We start from the raw sequence: 12,853 nt of genomic DNA on the forward strand, positions 1-12,853 counted from the left end.
CAATACGATGTGTAATTATCGGTGTATCTTGCCGGCTTCTCAACTTTGATTTAACAAAAGACAGCCATCAGTTTTCATTTGAAGTTTAAAGGTTGCAGGGCACGATTCATCAGTAGGACTGCGTTATCCTTTGAGTTGAATCGCCGCCTTGACAGAGGACTCTAGGACTATAATGCCTTCATATTTATACAAGTGTTAACAGGGTTTGTGAATAACTCTGTTGATGTTATGTCATTCTGTGAGTCAACACTGACCAACTAGGGGACACGTCCGATTAACAAATCGGGAGCAAAGATATTCCCATGTTATAAATTTAGGCGTATGTCATTGAAGCGTGTTTTTATTAAATATCGTAATGGGAGCATGGAAGTAAGTACCTTGTCATCACAAAGTTACAGGGACATGCCACAGCCGTCATCAGCAAGCCACTGGTTGTTTTTCTTAAGGGCCAGCTGCTTTTTACCTTGCCGACAAGCATGTGCGTTTGAAGTATGAAAAGACATTTATGTTTTCTGCCCACGTAACGCTGTATATCAGAGTCTGCGACATTCCTTCACATGTACTAGAATTAAATATATAGGACATGGTCCTTCCCGTCTTAAGCCAAGCAGTAGTGTCAACATACAAAGGTGTTGCGTAAAACATTTTATTAGATTTCTTGCCCAGCTTACATTGACTGACAGACCGATGTCATTTTAATTTTATGCTTCCACGCTCACTAATCATCGCCAATAACAAATCAACTAATTCCATGGTACAGTCTTTTTAGAAATGTTAATAGTAACGCAACTGATCAAGAGATTCCACGGTTTTATGGAACGCGAATGTTTGTCAGCATTTTCAGAAAAAGGTCTCCATTCGCCATTTATACTAATGATAAAGTGAAAGGTGGAGGGAATTGCGAACAGCAACAGCTACGACAAAACCTTTGTATTAATTGTCGCAAGATATCTCCGAGCTTCGCTGACCATTACAAGTACTCACGTTGGGACAGCCAGCCGAGGTTTGGCGAGGGAGGGGAAGGGATAGGGCACAAGGCGTCTTGCTCCCCCTTGACCTTTTTACCTTCCCTCCCCTCTTATTGTAACGTAGCTCAGGCTGACGGTTATTTTGCATTTAGTACATAACATACCACTATTTCTTTACTCTCACGGTCAAAACTGTTATGAATTCAATTCTTCTTAGAGGCTATGCACAAATAATTAAAATTTACTCAAAAATATACTAAGGTATTGTTGATTCACTTTATCGATCCTGATTTACTCGCCTCACCCTGAAGTTTTACCAACAATCTGCTTGTCAGAACCCTTTGCACGCACATACGAAATTATTACTTAATTTTAAACTGGGATTATTAAAGAGATTAACTTGAATTGTACTCAAAGTGCGAACGGCTTTTGAAGCTGAAGCGCCTTAAAATCCACACACACACCCCCACACACATTTACACACTCTAGAATTTAGGAGAATAACTATAATTACCGAGTCGAAAGGTTATTCTCTATAGTTCGGTTTGTCGAGGTCCATAAAATGTTCTGTTTTTTATACTGTCTCAATACTTATCAAGAACCACGACACGAAGAGATGTGGGGTAGGACCCAGAGTCGATGTGGACGAGAAGGCTAGAAGAAATATTCTTTGTTCGTGCCGGGAATCCAGCGCCGATAGTACAGCCCGTTATCAGTCGCTGTATAAACCCGAAGTGCTGTGGTTGTGAACAGAAAGATCTCGGAATTCAGCTTCGGAAATCGGTCTGTTGACCTCCTCTTACCAATACGACTTCCTGTCTTTCGTCCGTCTTTTGTCAAGAAGCTTTTCTCGCTCAATTGCTCCTTCGCTCGGCATTGAAGATCAGGTACAAACAAGAACATTTTACTTGAGGCGTAAGAAGTGTCCGACCTTTAATTTAAGACTTGATTTTTAGTGAGAACAGCAACATCTGGTAAAGTGTCGTCTTAGTATCCCTGATTATCCTCTAGGTCCTAGAGTCTAGAAGAAGACGATACACATCAAGGATTTTTCAGTACCCAGAGGATGACTGTTTCTGTTCCTAGTTAAAACACGCATGAAAGACGGAATTGGTTATAATTACCACTAAAGTTCTTATATCTTTACAAAGTTAAATATAACTAAATTAGACATATTAATTGTTAACAAAATTTGTACTAGTCCATTTGATTTGATACATTGCACAACGGAGTACGCAGACAAGCTTATCCGGATAATAAATTAATGAATCAGTGAATTAATATATGTACGTATGTTTGTGTCTATTTAAGGCGAACCAATGCATTGTTCTTGGTTCTTCTGATTCTTAATATTTAGTGATTTCAATGCAATAACAATTTACCACATACTTTACTGTAAATCATTTTATGGCTTACAAATATAATTACAGCTTCATATATTCGATTGCTAAAACAATGGTTATTATTCACACACCCAAGTCTTTAATTTGATTAGGTCCATTTGGAGCTCAGCGTGATGGTAATGTGTGCAGGATTACCCCACAAAGAAGTCGGACAGTACGACCAGAAAGACACTAGGATGGTATCTACGGTGTAATATACTTTCGCGTAGTAATCACACTTGTCATCTGTGTGGCTATGTGACAGATGTGGGGGCGACTGTGTCGGTAGAACCCTCTACGAGGAAAGGTAATTCGAGTTCTACCCCTCCCTTACAAACAGTCACTCAAGGGACCATGAGATCTGTATAAAAATGATTTAATATGTGGCGGCCCTTTGATGAAAGAATGAAGGAGGGTTCAAAGCTTATACCGCAGTTCTGACAAATTGCTGTAAGAATTCTATTAGCAGTTCCAAAAACACTAGCAGCCTTGTATTAGAGATCGACATCAAATCATTGGTTTAACCACAATGCTATGTGTATTTCATTAGTGTTTTTAAATAATCCAGTGTTGCAATAGAATCAGAAATTGTACCACCGTGAATTTCAGTCCTCTCCCTGGGGGGGGGGGGGGGATAAAATAGGGAAAATGGTAGGACTCGACACTGTATAGTTTTTGATACTGAAAAAGGGTAGTTGGATAAAATGTAAATATGCAACTAAGTAAATAAATAATAGGACTCAATATTTCGTGTACCCATTTCAAATTGTTCTTGTTGCTTAAAATCTGTATTGACTCCTAGTAATCTCCTTTATCATGCCGCGTGTACGAGATTTCACGCACTTGAAATCGATATAGAAAACTCGAAACAAAAGAGTGTCTGAAGAGCGCTGCGTAGGTGTTTGGAACTCAGCTGTTCCTAAAATGTTTATTGTTAGAGTGAGTTGGGATTACGCCCATCACAGATTTTACATGGACTTAACCAAGGTGTGAATCCTGGTCTCCAGAATGTAAAAGCGGGCGATTAACAACCTGAGATGTGGCACGGCCGTAACAAATGCTGTGCGGGAATGAATTGCTTTTTGACTGGATTGCTTCGTTCTATCTCAGAAACGAGTCTCACGATATCTGTTTAAACAGCTGATTTGTAAGAAATGCTGCTACCTAAATGCAGGTTTATTAAGCTTTTAAGTTAGTTTTTAAGTTTTGATTTTAATTGTTCAATTTTCGTCGTTCACTCGTGAATAACAAGTGCAAGTAAGTCGATTTACATTAATTAATCAAAAATGTTTTTTCTTCTTGGCATCTTCGTTCGAGTGGTTTGAGTACCGATTGTCATGTTTATTTACGTAAAGTATGTTAGGTTCATGTTACACATAAGATCTTACCAACTACCGACTATGGCATTATGTTTATAATTGTATACAGGAGAAAGGCAGCCATAAAGAATGTTATTGCGGGCATAAAAAATTGTTGACCGCAAACAAGAAACTCTTGAGCACCGTTTAGGTCCTTCGGATAATTCCAGATTAACTGATGACCATTGGTTATTTTGAGAAGCTAAAATTTTTTGTTGTCAGATTTTTCTCTGCCGAATAAAATTCTGTGTATTATTTAAAATACCTTTGTAGGATTCCAAACTTATCTTGTTTTAGAGATCATTTCAATGTTAAACACAAAAGACAGTTAAAATACGATCGACAATGATAGTTTGACATTCGGAACTTTGTTTTTTTCGCAATAGACGCTTCAATAGTCATCATCCCGCTTCACAATTGGATGTTTGTTTCATACGTTGTTTGTACAAAATATAGGAAGCAGACACTTCCTAGATACTTTCGTAGTGCCAACGATCTGTAAACCTTTCCACTTTCAATTAAACTAAACTGCAATTACCCGTAAAGACGCATGATCGATTGGATACAAAATGAAAAGAAGTTTATATTTTATGCTATAAAATGGTCTTAATGGTTACTAATTAATTCCCTTCATGTCTAAGATTCAGCACGTAATTAAAAACAGTTTGTACAAAACTGATAATGTTTAAAAAGTTCACAGTCTTTAATGCATCTTTCATCTTTTACATTAGCCTGTACCAGCTAAGAATTAGTGTTTTACTCAGTTTATGATGAAACGTCTCCCTGTGTGTGTGTGTATCCTTATCCAATTTATAATCCAGGAAAATGATGGTTATTTTCTGAGTTGTTGCGGCGTGTAATTTGGTAGGAATTTACCGACGTTTCAGAGGTGCTTGCTGCATTTATTATCAGGTTACACTCAATATCCCAGTGATGGAGGCTGTAAGCACTTCTGGAACGCCTGTAAACTTCTACTATAATACACAGATCTTTCTTGCGTTACTATTTTTCATCGCCCATTTTTGACGCTGAGGGAAAATTATCTCGGAGATGAGCGAAACAAAAGTGTTACAGAAAATAAAAGAATAGTTGGAGAAAAATCACTTCAGCTCGTGACTCAACGCGCGGTTCTTGCTGCTTCACTGAGATTTTATCAATCCTGTGTGGGCTACTTCAGCGTGCCGCGGCGTGGTATAACAAAGAATTTTTAAAGACTTACAAATCTCCTTTATTATCTTGCATTTAGATCAGAATTTTCTGTGATGCTAGCTGCATTTCAGATAGACCACTTTTTATTTTCCGGAATGTCCGTTGTTAGATGGCCCTCATTGGAACGGTATAAAAACATTTCTCCAACAATGTATTTACATTACCTTTTTATCTAATGTGATTATTTCCTTAAATTAATTGATGGACTCTGCTACATCAATACACACGCACGCGTTAACTTTTCGGGGTTGATTTATGAAGTGCCGAATGTCTCAGACCACTAATTATCCAGTTCACACGTCGTCAGGAGACTGGAAATTGTACAGGCCAGGAGAGTGAGAAAATATTCTTCCTTTGCCTTAAACAGACTTAAAATACAGGTTGGGCCAAAAGTCCTTCAACAGATTAATTATTTGAAACTTTAGTTCGCTTTAATAATATTTAAATATCCAGTTCTTACCTCAAAGAAAACACAGCCTATTATCATTACAAAGATCATCTGGTTTAATGATGTATAGGGAAATGACTGTTGGTCACACTGAGTTTTATATGAAACTGATAAATACATTTTGTGGGCAAAACGAAAAATTATTGGTCCTTTGAGCAGGTGGTATATGGTCTAAAGGGTTAAAGACATACCGGTAATTAAAAATGACAGAAACGACAAAAATATGATTTATCTTGATTAGATAAGCAGACACATTAGTTTATTTTTGTAAGTGCGTCTGATAACACAAATAGAATTTGTATGCCGTCTCTTTAAACGTTCATTTCATTTAATAAATTTAGGTCCACTCTGTGAAATTACACAGACGTCTTCAGTTACAAGTCGACGACTTGTTAGTTCTACCTGTCACGTGGCTTCTGAAGACAGACTCAAAAAAGAACTGGTTTTGGAGAAAGCGTTGATATGTTTTAATACAACTGGCGACGGGATCGCATGATGACATGAAGCAGTAGCGATACATGTATCGACAGATATTAGCTATGAGCTATTTAGTAGTGTTTGAAGATTTGCAACCGAATGACGTGGTTGAACAATTCCTATTCGGAAGTCCTGGGTCAGATTCTCAGCCTCTATATCTTAATCGTGGTATTTTGTGTTGGTAAAATGCACCACACAAAGATGGCGGCTAATTTTCGTCGCTTAAGAGCATCTACAGCCACGTTATCTTAGCCAATCAGCTTCATTCATACACTCAATCGTACAGAAGTGTTTTACGAGTTATATGAGAGACGTTTTTGCGGCATATAGTGTGAATATCTTGTTAACGCGAAGCAAACTGTTGGTATTCAGCATTAGATTTTTAATTTTTGTATTAAACAATGAAATGTGAGCATCGCAAGCATCAGGTTCTACACAGGCAGGTCGGAGAAATGGTGTATAAAGTATTCAGCTACTTGAAGCGTAAAGCAGGCGCAATTTCTCTCTCTGCGCCACTCGCCTTTGTTCATGTCAGTCACTTTTTTAGACACTATGTAAAGGCAACCACGACCGGATTCTCTCTTTTTCTTACAGTCAAACTTTGGTAGTGTTTTCAGTCAGGAGAACGTCGTTAAATAAAGGATATCAATACTCATATTCTGTACAGTCTGGTATAAATGTATCTGGAATATGCTGAAGGTAGTAATCAAATAACAGATACAGTAATTGAGCAATCGAGATATTTAACATGTATTTACGTAAACTTATTAATTATTTAAATATTTAAGATTCTTCACAGACGACAGTGTTTTTCTTCATACAATTCAACTCTTATGTTTCACCACATTATTAGCTTACCTTTTCAGAAGATTTGTTCATACGAATTGTTTTTTGTGCTGATAGGAAAAGATGTCCTTTTGTACTACTGTATATTTTATAACGGTTATGAATGTTTGCTATAAATTTCCTGCTTGCTCTAATGCTGGTCTAGATTCAAAGGGCTCTGTTATTCTGAAGGACCATTGACATTCCCTTTCTATCTTGCCATATCACTACCGTATACGGTTATATGCAGATATTATTCCACAATAGTATAGTTAATTTTTTTATGTTTAAGTGATTAAATCGATTTTCTTGCACGAATTATTCAAATAATGTAATTCAATAAAACAGGAATACTTTCTATTCAGTGATGAAGCCTATAAACTATTTTGTATTGTGATCTTCTCGGTTTTGACGCCGTGTAGTCATGATTTATTTATAGGTCTCCCAAACTGTCTCTTCCCTTACAGGTTATTCGAAGTAAACTTTGTATGCATGTCTCTTTTCTGTATGTATATTATGTGTCCCGTTCATCTCACGCCCTTTAATCTAGCCACTCGAATAATTAATGTGAAGAGGACGCTATGAGACAACAAAATTATTCTAATTATTTGGGTAATTAACATCGATGTTTTGACTTCACGCAATACTTCCCAGATACACTATCTGAACTTTGGCCCGTGTACGCTCTGTCGACTTTGTACAGGTACGAGGCTCCATTCACCTATACCAAATAGATTAGCGAAAAATTGGAATTTCTAAGTGCATCGTCTTATATTTCCTCCTAATTTGAAAATACCAAAGAACTGTTATAAGATGAAAGTAAATGATTTTCATTTAAATGAAGTTCCCATCAGATTTCTTTTGTTGTATCACATTTAGCAAAAATCTAGTTAACTAACTCTCTTGTACTTCTGGTTGTCAGTTTTGGTCGGTTGACCATGCGAAAAGGTGTGAAAACAGGTGACAACCGATTAGGCGACAAACCTTCACCGCGTCGTCTAATTACTATCCATAGTAATTAAACACCGGGTCACCGGCCGCGCCACCTCACATGCTGAGGAAGCAGCCAAACCATAACGATCGCGTGTGACGCTGGAGACACCGTAAAACATGCGCTTAATTAAAAGATGCCGTGGGAAATTCATGGGTACAATTTACTACAGGATTAAGGGAAAGGCAAAACACAGCCGTTTGAAGAGTTCGACGAACGTGACAGAATAAAACAACGGAGAACGTTCGAAATGTCATTTGCGATTATCTTCACAATACGTGAAGGAAGTTCTCCTGCAGTGAAGTGAGGAACTTTCATCTTCTGAAGGAATACGCATTATAATCTCATGTACAGTAGACGCAAAATAACGCAGAAAATGAGCTACGTCACTGAAAGAGGGGAAGGGAAGATGGCAAAGAGCCATGCAGCATAACCGAAAGCATCTTTTCCCTTTTAATTTCTACACAGGCCATAAAACACTAGCGACGCAGCCACACGCCTTAACCCTCGCGTGTTGCTTCTACAGCCTAAACGTAATAATTTCACATTCGATAGGAAGGGGTAGTTTAGGTTATATTAGTGGTGAGTTGGCTCTCAGTTTTATCTGAGTATGAGGTTTCCTCTACAACGTTCGTGCTTCTTTCTTGTTTCAGACACACAGTGATCAGATGCCGTTCCGTTGCGAATTCTGCAGCCGACTCTTCAAGCACAAGAGGAGTAGGGACCGCCATATTAAACTGCACACGGGCGACAAGAAATACAGGTGTACGCACTGCGAGGCCGCTTTTTCCAGGAGGTGAGATCCCAGAAACACTTCTGTCTCCTTTTCCTCGTCTGAAGTGGCTTGTGTGTACTTAATTAACAAATACGAAGCGGGCAAAGCAAATGAGTCACACCAGTTCCAATTTGTATCACTAGAGGGTTCCAGAGACACTTGTCAGGCGTTAGGGAAAGTTTCTAAATTAGTAAAATTAGAGTGAGAATGTGTACTGGTACTCTGATTGGGGTATTTACCATGCGATCTTTCTCGATATAGCGAGTCTCATTTATGTCAATGTTCATTTACTGCAGATACATGATTACTGCTCCACAGCTAATCTCATGTAGTCACAGCTGTGCATGTTGAAATATTTACCGTATCAAAATATATTGAATACAAGAGGCTAAATCTGAATGCGTATATCTATAGTTATTACCAGTTTATCCATGTTTAGAAAAAGGGGCAAAGTTCGGTTTGCTCATGTAAAGTTAGACAGAGACTAAAATTAAATTTTCTTAATACAAAATTTGACTCTTTAAAGGAAAGTCGTAATTATATGTACCACCCCGAAAACCGGTAACACGTTCAAGATGATGACCGGATATTTCTGTTACAAATTACAGCCTTCCGCTGCAAAAAGAATGCGAATCAGGGATTATGTTACATTAACAATGGCATATTCGTATTTCTTGCTGTTCGACTCTTGTGTCATTAACTGTTTTTACAAGAGTATTCAGGTAGTTGTACCTAGTTTGAAAACACACATCTACTCTCATGTGGGTCTGAAGGATAAATGTATGAGTGCAAGAAAGAGAATGACAGAGTTACTAAAACGTAACTTGATAGTAGTCGTATTCTACCGTTTCAGAATAGTGTCACCCAAGAAACAGGCAGCCTTTCCTGCATTAATGTCATTCACAAATGTCACTCTTATGTAACATATCATTTACTTTGAGATCCCTTATTTTTTTCTGGCACGTTTTGTTAAATATTCTCAGTTTTGAAATACCTGGAACAGATTCAACCTGCATGACGGTAGTCTGATGAAATGGGATTCTCTCAGAGCAAGAAATAAACAGAATCTTAATAAAATTAGCGAATATAGCTAAACGTATCGAACATCACAAATTGTTGATTAGTTCTCGTGCTTTACAAGTCCGAGGCTCAAATACCGAAATATTATCTTCATTGGTCATGGCTGCCTTTTTTCTTATCGTTTATTTAAGAAATCATCCGATTACTTCATAGTACAAAACACGGGCCGGTAAAAAATGTCTTTAAATTACCAGGAGTTAATAAATAATTATCTTGACGTAACGTAATTGTTTCGAAACATAACCTCAAATGATGAATGGTTGACAAAATATCTTTAAATAAGTCGAGAAACAAACAAAAAGGAAAAATCAATGTAAAAATTTGAAGAAACCTACAAGAACACTGTATTTAATATACATAAAACTAAGTCCCTTACTGGAAGACAAGGTAGAAAATTAAATTGATCATCGGCTGAACGGCTGAAGCGTCAGCTACGCAAGCTCAGAGGATAAGAGCCATCCCCAAGTAAATGGGATCCCGTCAAGCATTCCAGTTGTCAAATCTAATTGACATTGCAGATAGGATCTCCTTCTGTTGATGACCGGTCGATGACTGTCAGACGGTAGTTGTAATCGAATATCGGATGATGGACTATGTAATACGATACATTCCTAGACAGATTGTTAGTGAAAACGTTCTTTCTGCAGAAGCAGTACCTAGGTGTACCTGTCCCTAAACTTCTATGTAAAAATGTTCTCTGATATTAGGTATGTGGGACTTCTTTCTAAGCGAAATCAGACTGTTAAATGGACATTGGAATTACTTTTCTAGTTTCTTCTAACCACGAATTTAAAATTTCCTAGTCTTTCATCGTAGATGTCGCTAGGCAAGTATGTACGGTTTAATGCATAAAGCAATCTGCACATATCTGCTACTTAAAACTTTACCATCTTATGGTATTATAGCTATAAGTAATGTAGATTATGTGTTATGTTACAGCATTACACTTTTAGAACTTGAATTTATGGGTAATTAAAAATAATTTAGACTTTCCTTTCTTGTAGTATATTAGTTTTTTTATGTGTCAGTTAAAAGATTAGAGTGACCTTTTATTATTTATTTTATGAATTCATAACTGATGCATTTAGAAGGCTGATGTATCACACACGTGCTTGTTAAAGATGTATGATATAAATAAATTTTATTTTTGTAAATTTTATTAAAGATAGGTGAACAATGCACGGGTTGCTTGCTCTGACCTGTACCGGCTTCGTAGCCTAGTATTTTTCTATCTCTACGTCATTTTAAAGCCACCTTATTATGTGTATCACCGTATTTAACAGTCAGTAAATCTACATATTGTATTTATGGGTTTTGTATTATTCTCATAATAAACAGCTATTATTTCTTTAAACAGAATTAACAATTTAATCTTTGTAATGGTGAAAATTTGTGTTTCCTTTAGGCACAGACTGAATTCTTAAATATTATTTAGGCGATCTTCGATTTCAAGGGATTAATGTTTAATTTAAATATTACTCTGTAACACGTTTTCACATTTCAATATAGTTAGAGACATGAGTTTATTTCAAATGGAATGACTGGAAATATTACCAGACTGAGAAAAATAGCCTCAGACTTTACTAGAAACAATTAATTAATAGCATGAACATCATAAGTACAGCGTTTTCTTCTTTTTCAGATATTATATATGTAACGTTTATAAGAGGGTGGTAAGGTAAGACTTAGGGAGCGTTATATTTCAAGTTTGTTGAACCTTCAACCACTGGACTTTGCAGTCCCGGTGTTTTTTTAACTGAGTAAAAGTCTTAGAGGTAACTGTGCGCTACCGGTCGGATGGATCACATATACCTTGCGATGTAAAGTTGACGAACAGCCTCATTCATCAGATGGGTTACACGTTTACTGCCTGTTTTTATAGCTTAGTCGTTTCCTGTTCCATGACAGTTTTAACTGTTGCGCGAGACTAACCTCAGCCTGCCATTTCTCTGAAGCAAAGTTCATGGATTGGATTGATGCGTCATGATCCAGTTCTATCGGTACATGGAAGCTATGGCAGTGCGATTTATTAACCCGAGTTGTACTTGGAACTGTTTATTATATTCCCCCTTCCCGATGTCTTTGAGTTGATCAAACAGAACTGCACTTGTACGTAGAATCCAACGCGCATGTGTAATTGTAACAAAACAACTGAAAGGCTGCATGAGATCGAGTTCCAACGAGACTTCCGTATATCGACTAGGGTCCGTGTCAGTAATTGACGATAAAATCGTTCAGTTCGCATACTGCAGAATTTTGAAGTGTGTATTGCAAAATTATCAAAGTTTTATTGCATTTAACCCTTAATACTGTTAATCTGAATTTGGAATGCCGTAATTTGTTTGTAAATTTCAATGTTAACTTACCAATAAATATTAAAATTGTGGTAAGTTATAAATGATTAGCTTATAATTTTAAAGAAATTATAGAAGACATTTCTCTATCGTACATCGTAGATAGTCAAAATGTGGTCGATATGTCTCGTTTAGCATAGAAATGGTTAATAGAACTTTAACATTTTACCAACAAGTAAAATGTGTTAAGATATTCTGTTTTTAAGAAGTAATCGCTGTTTATTCTGAAAATCGTATGAAACAAATAGATACATTGCAGGCAAAACACAGTTCTTGAATGGTAAAACCTGTGGTACATATTCTTACCATTTTTACTTAAAGGGCTGAAAAACAGCGGCCATGTAAGTGCATGCCATGGCACAACATCGCAACAAATTGTGCAAATGGAGTTTGTCCCATCAGTGCAGCGACCCTACCCAGCGGGTGAGGTAGGGCGATGACGTCTGGCCCGTGTGACAACATTGTCAGCAGGAATGCTGTCTAGCTTGTCTAGCAACTGACACTAGCGATTCCAGAAAATTGCTAGGAAAAATGACAGACGTGCAGTTATAAGTAGTTGTCTGTGGAGACAACCGTTTATTGTACATTCTGAAATAGTCTATTCCAGTTTTTTAGCAAACTGTCTGATGCTATATGGTGGTACTTTATGTGTCTGAGGTCATGGATATCCCTTTCTAGACAAAACGACGGTAGTGACAACGTTGAGGAATTTATCTGATAAAAACTGGATGGCAGAGCGTTCTAGTGAGTGACCACCTCGTAGTTCACGTTGATCGAACACAGTAAGGTCATAGCACGAAATGCGAGAGCCCTCTCTGTGAGATATCTTGAACTCTTTGATGTTCGTACAGGATTAAAGATATTTCACATAAATAGACAGATTTATGACCGAATGGGTGAACTGGTGTGTTGATCTGTTTAAATTGTATTCTGGTACCGAATCTGAGCTTCCTGTCTTGTGTCGTTCCATTTCTTTAGTCCCGTCT

General features: G+C 37.3%; 1 protein-coding gene across 3 annotated transcripts in view; it reads left to right on the plus strand.

The window, feature by feature from the left end:
- L (zinc finger protein Lobe) overlaps positions 1-12,853 on the plus strand; it is a 330,367-nt gene that overhangs the window by 298,818 nt on the left and 18,696 nt on the right. For all 3 annotated transcript variants that reach the window (XM_022082246.2, XM_022082245.2, XM_022082249.2), the window contains one exon: positions 8,312-8,454. In XM_022082246.2, the coding sequence (XP_021937938.1) occupies positions 8,312-8,454 (143 nt within the window). The remainder of the gene's footprint in view (positions 1-8,311; positions 8,455-12,853) is intronic.

The sequence above is a fragment of the Zootermopsis nevadensis genome, unplaced genomic scaffold, assembly GCF_977971745.1.
Source record: "Zootermopsis nevadensis isolate Lab colony 2312 unplaced genomic scaffold, Znev_1.0 Znev_ptg000029l, whole genome shotgun sequence".
In the NCBI taxonomy this organism is placed as follows: domain Eukaryota; kingdom Metazoa; phylum Arthropoda; class Insecta; order Blattodea; family Termopsidae; genus Zootermopsis; species Zootermopsis nevadensis.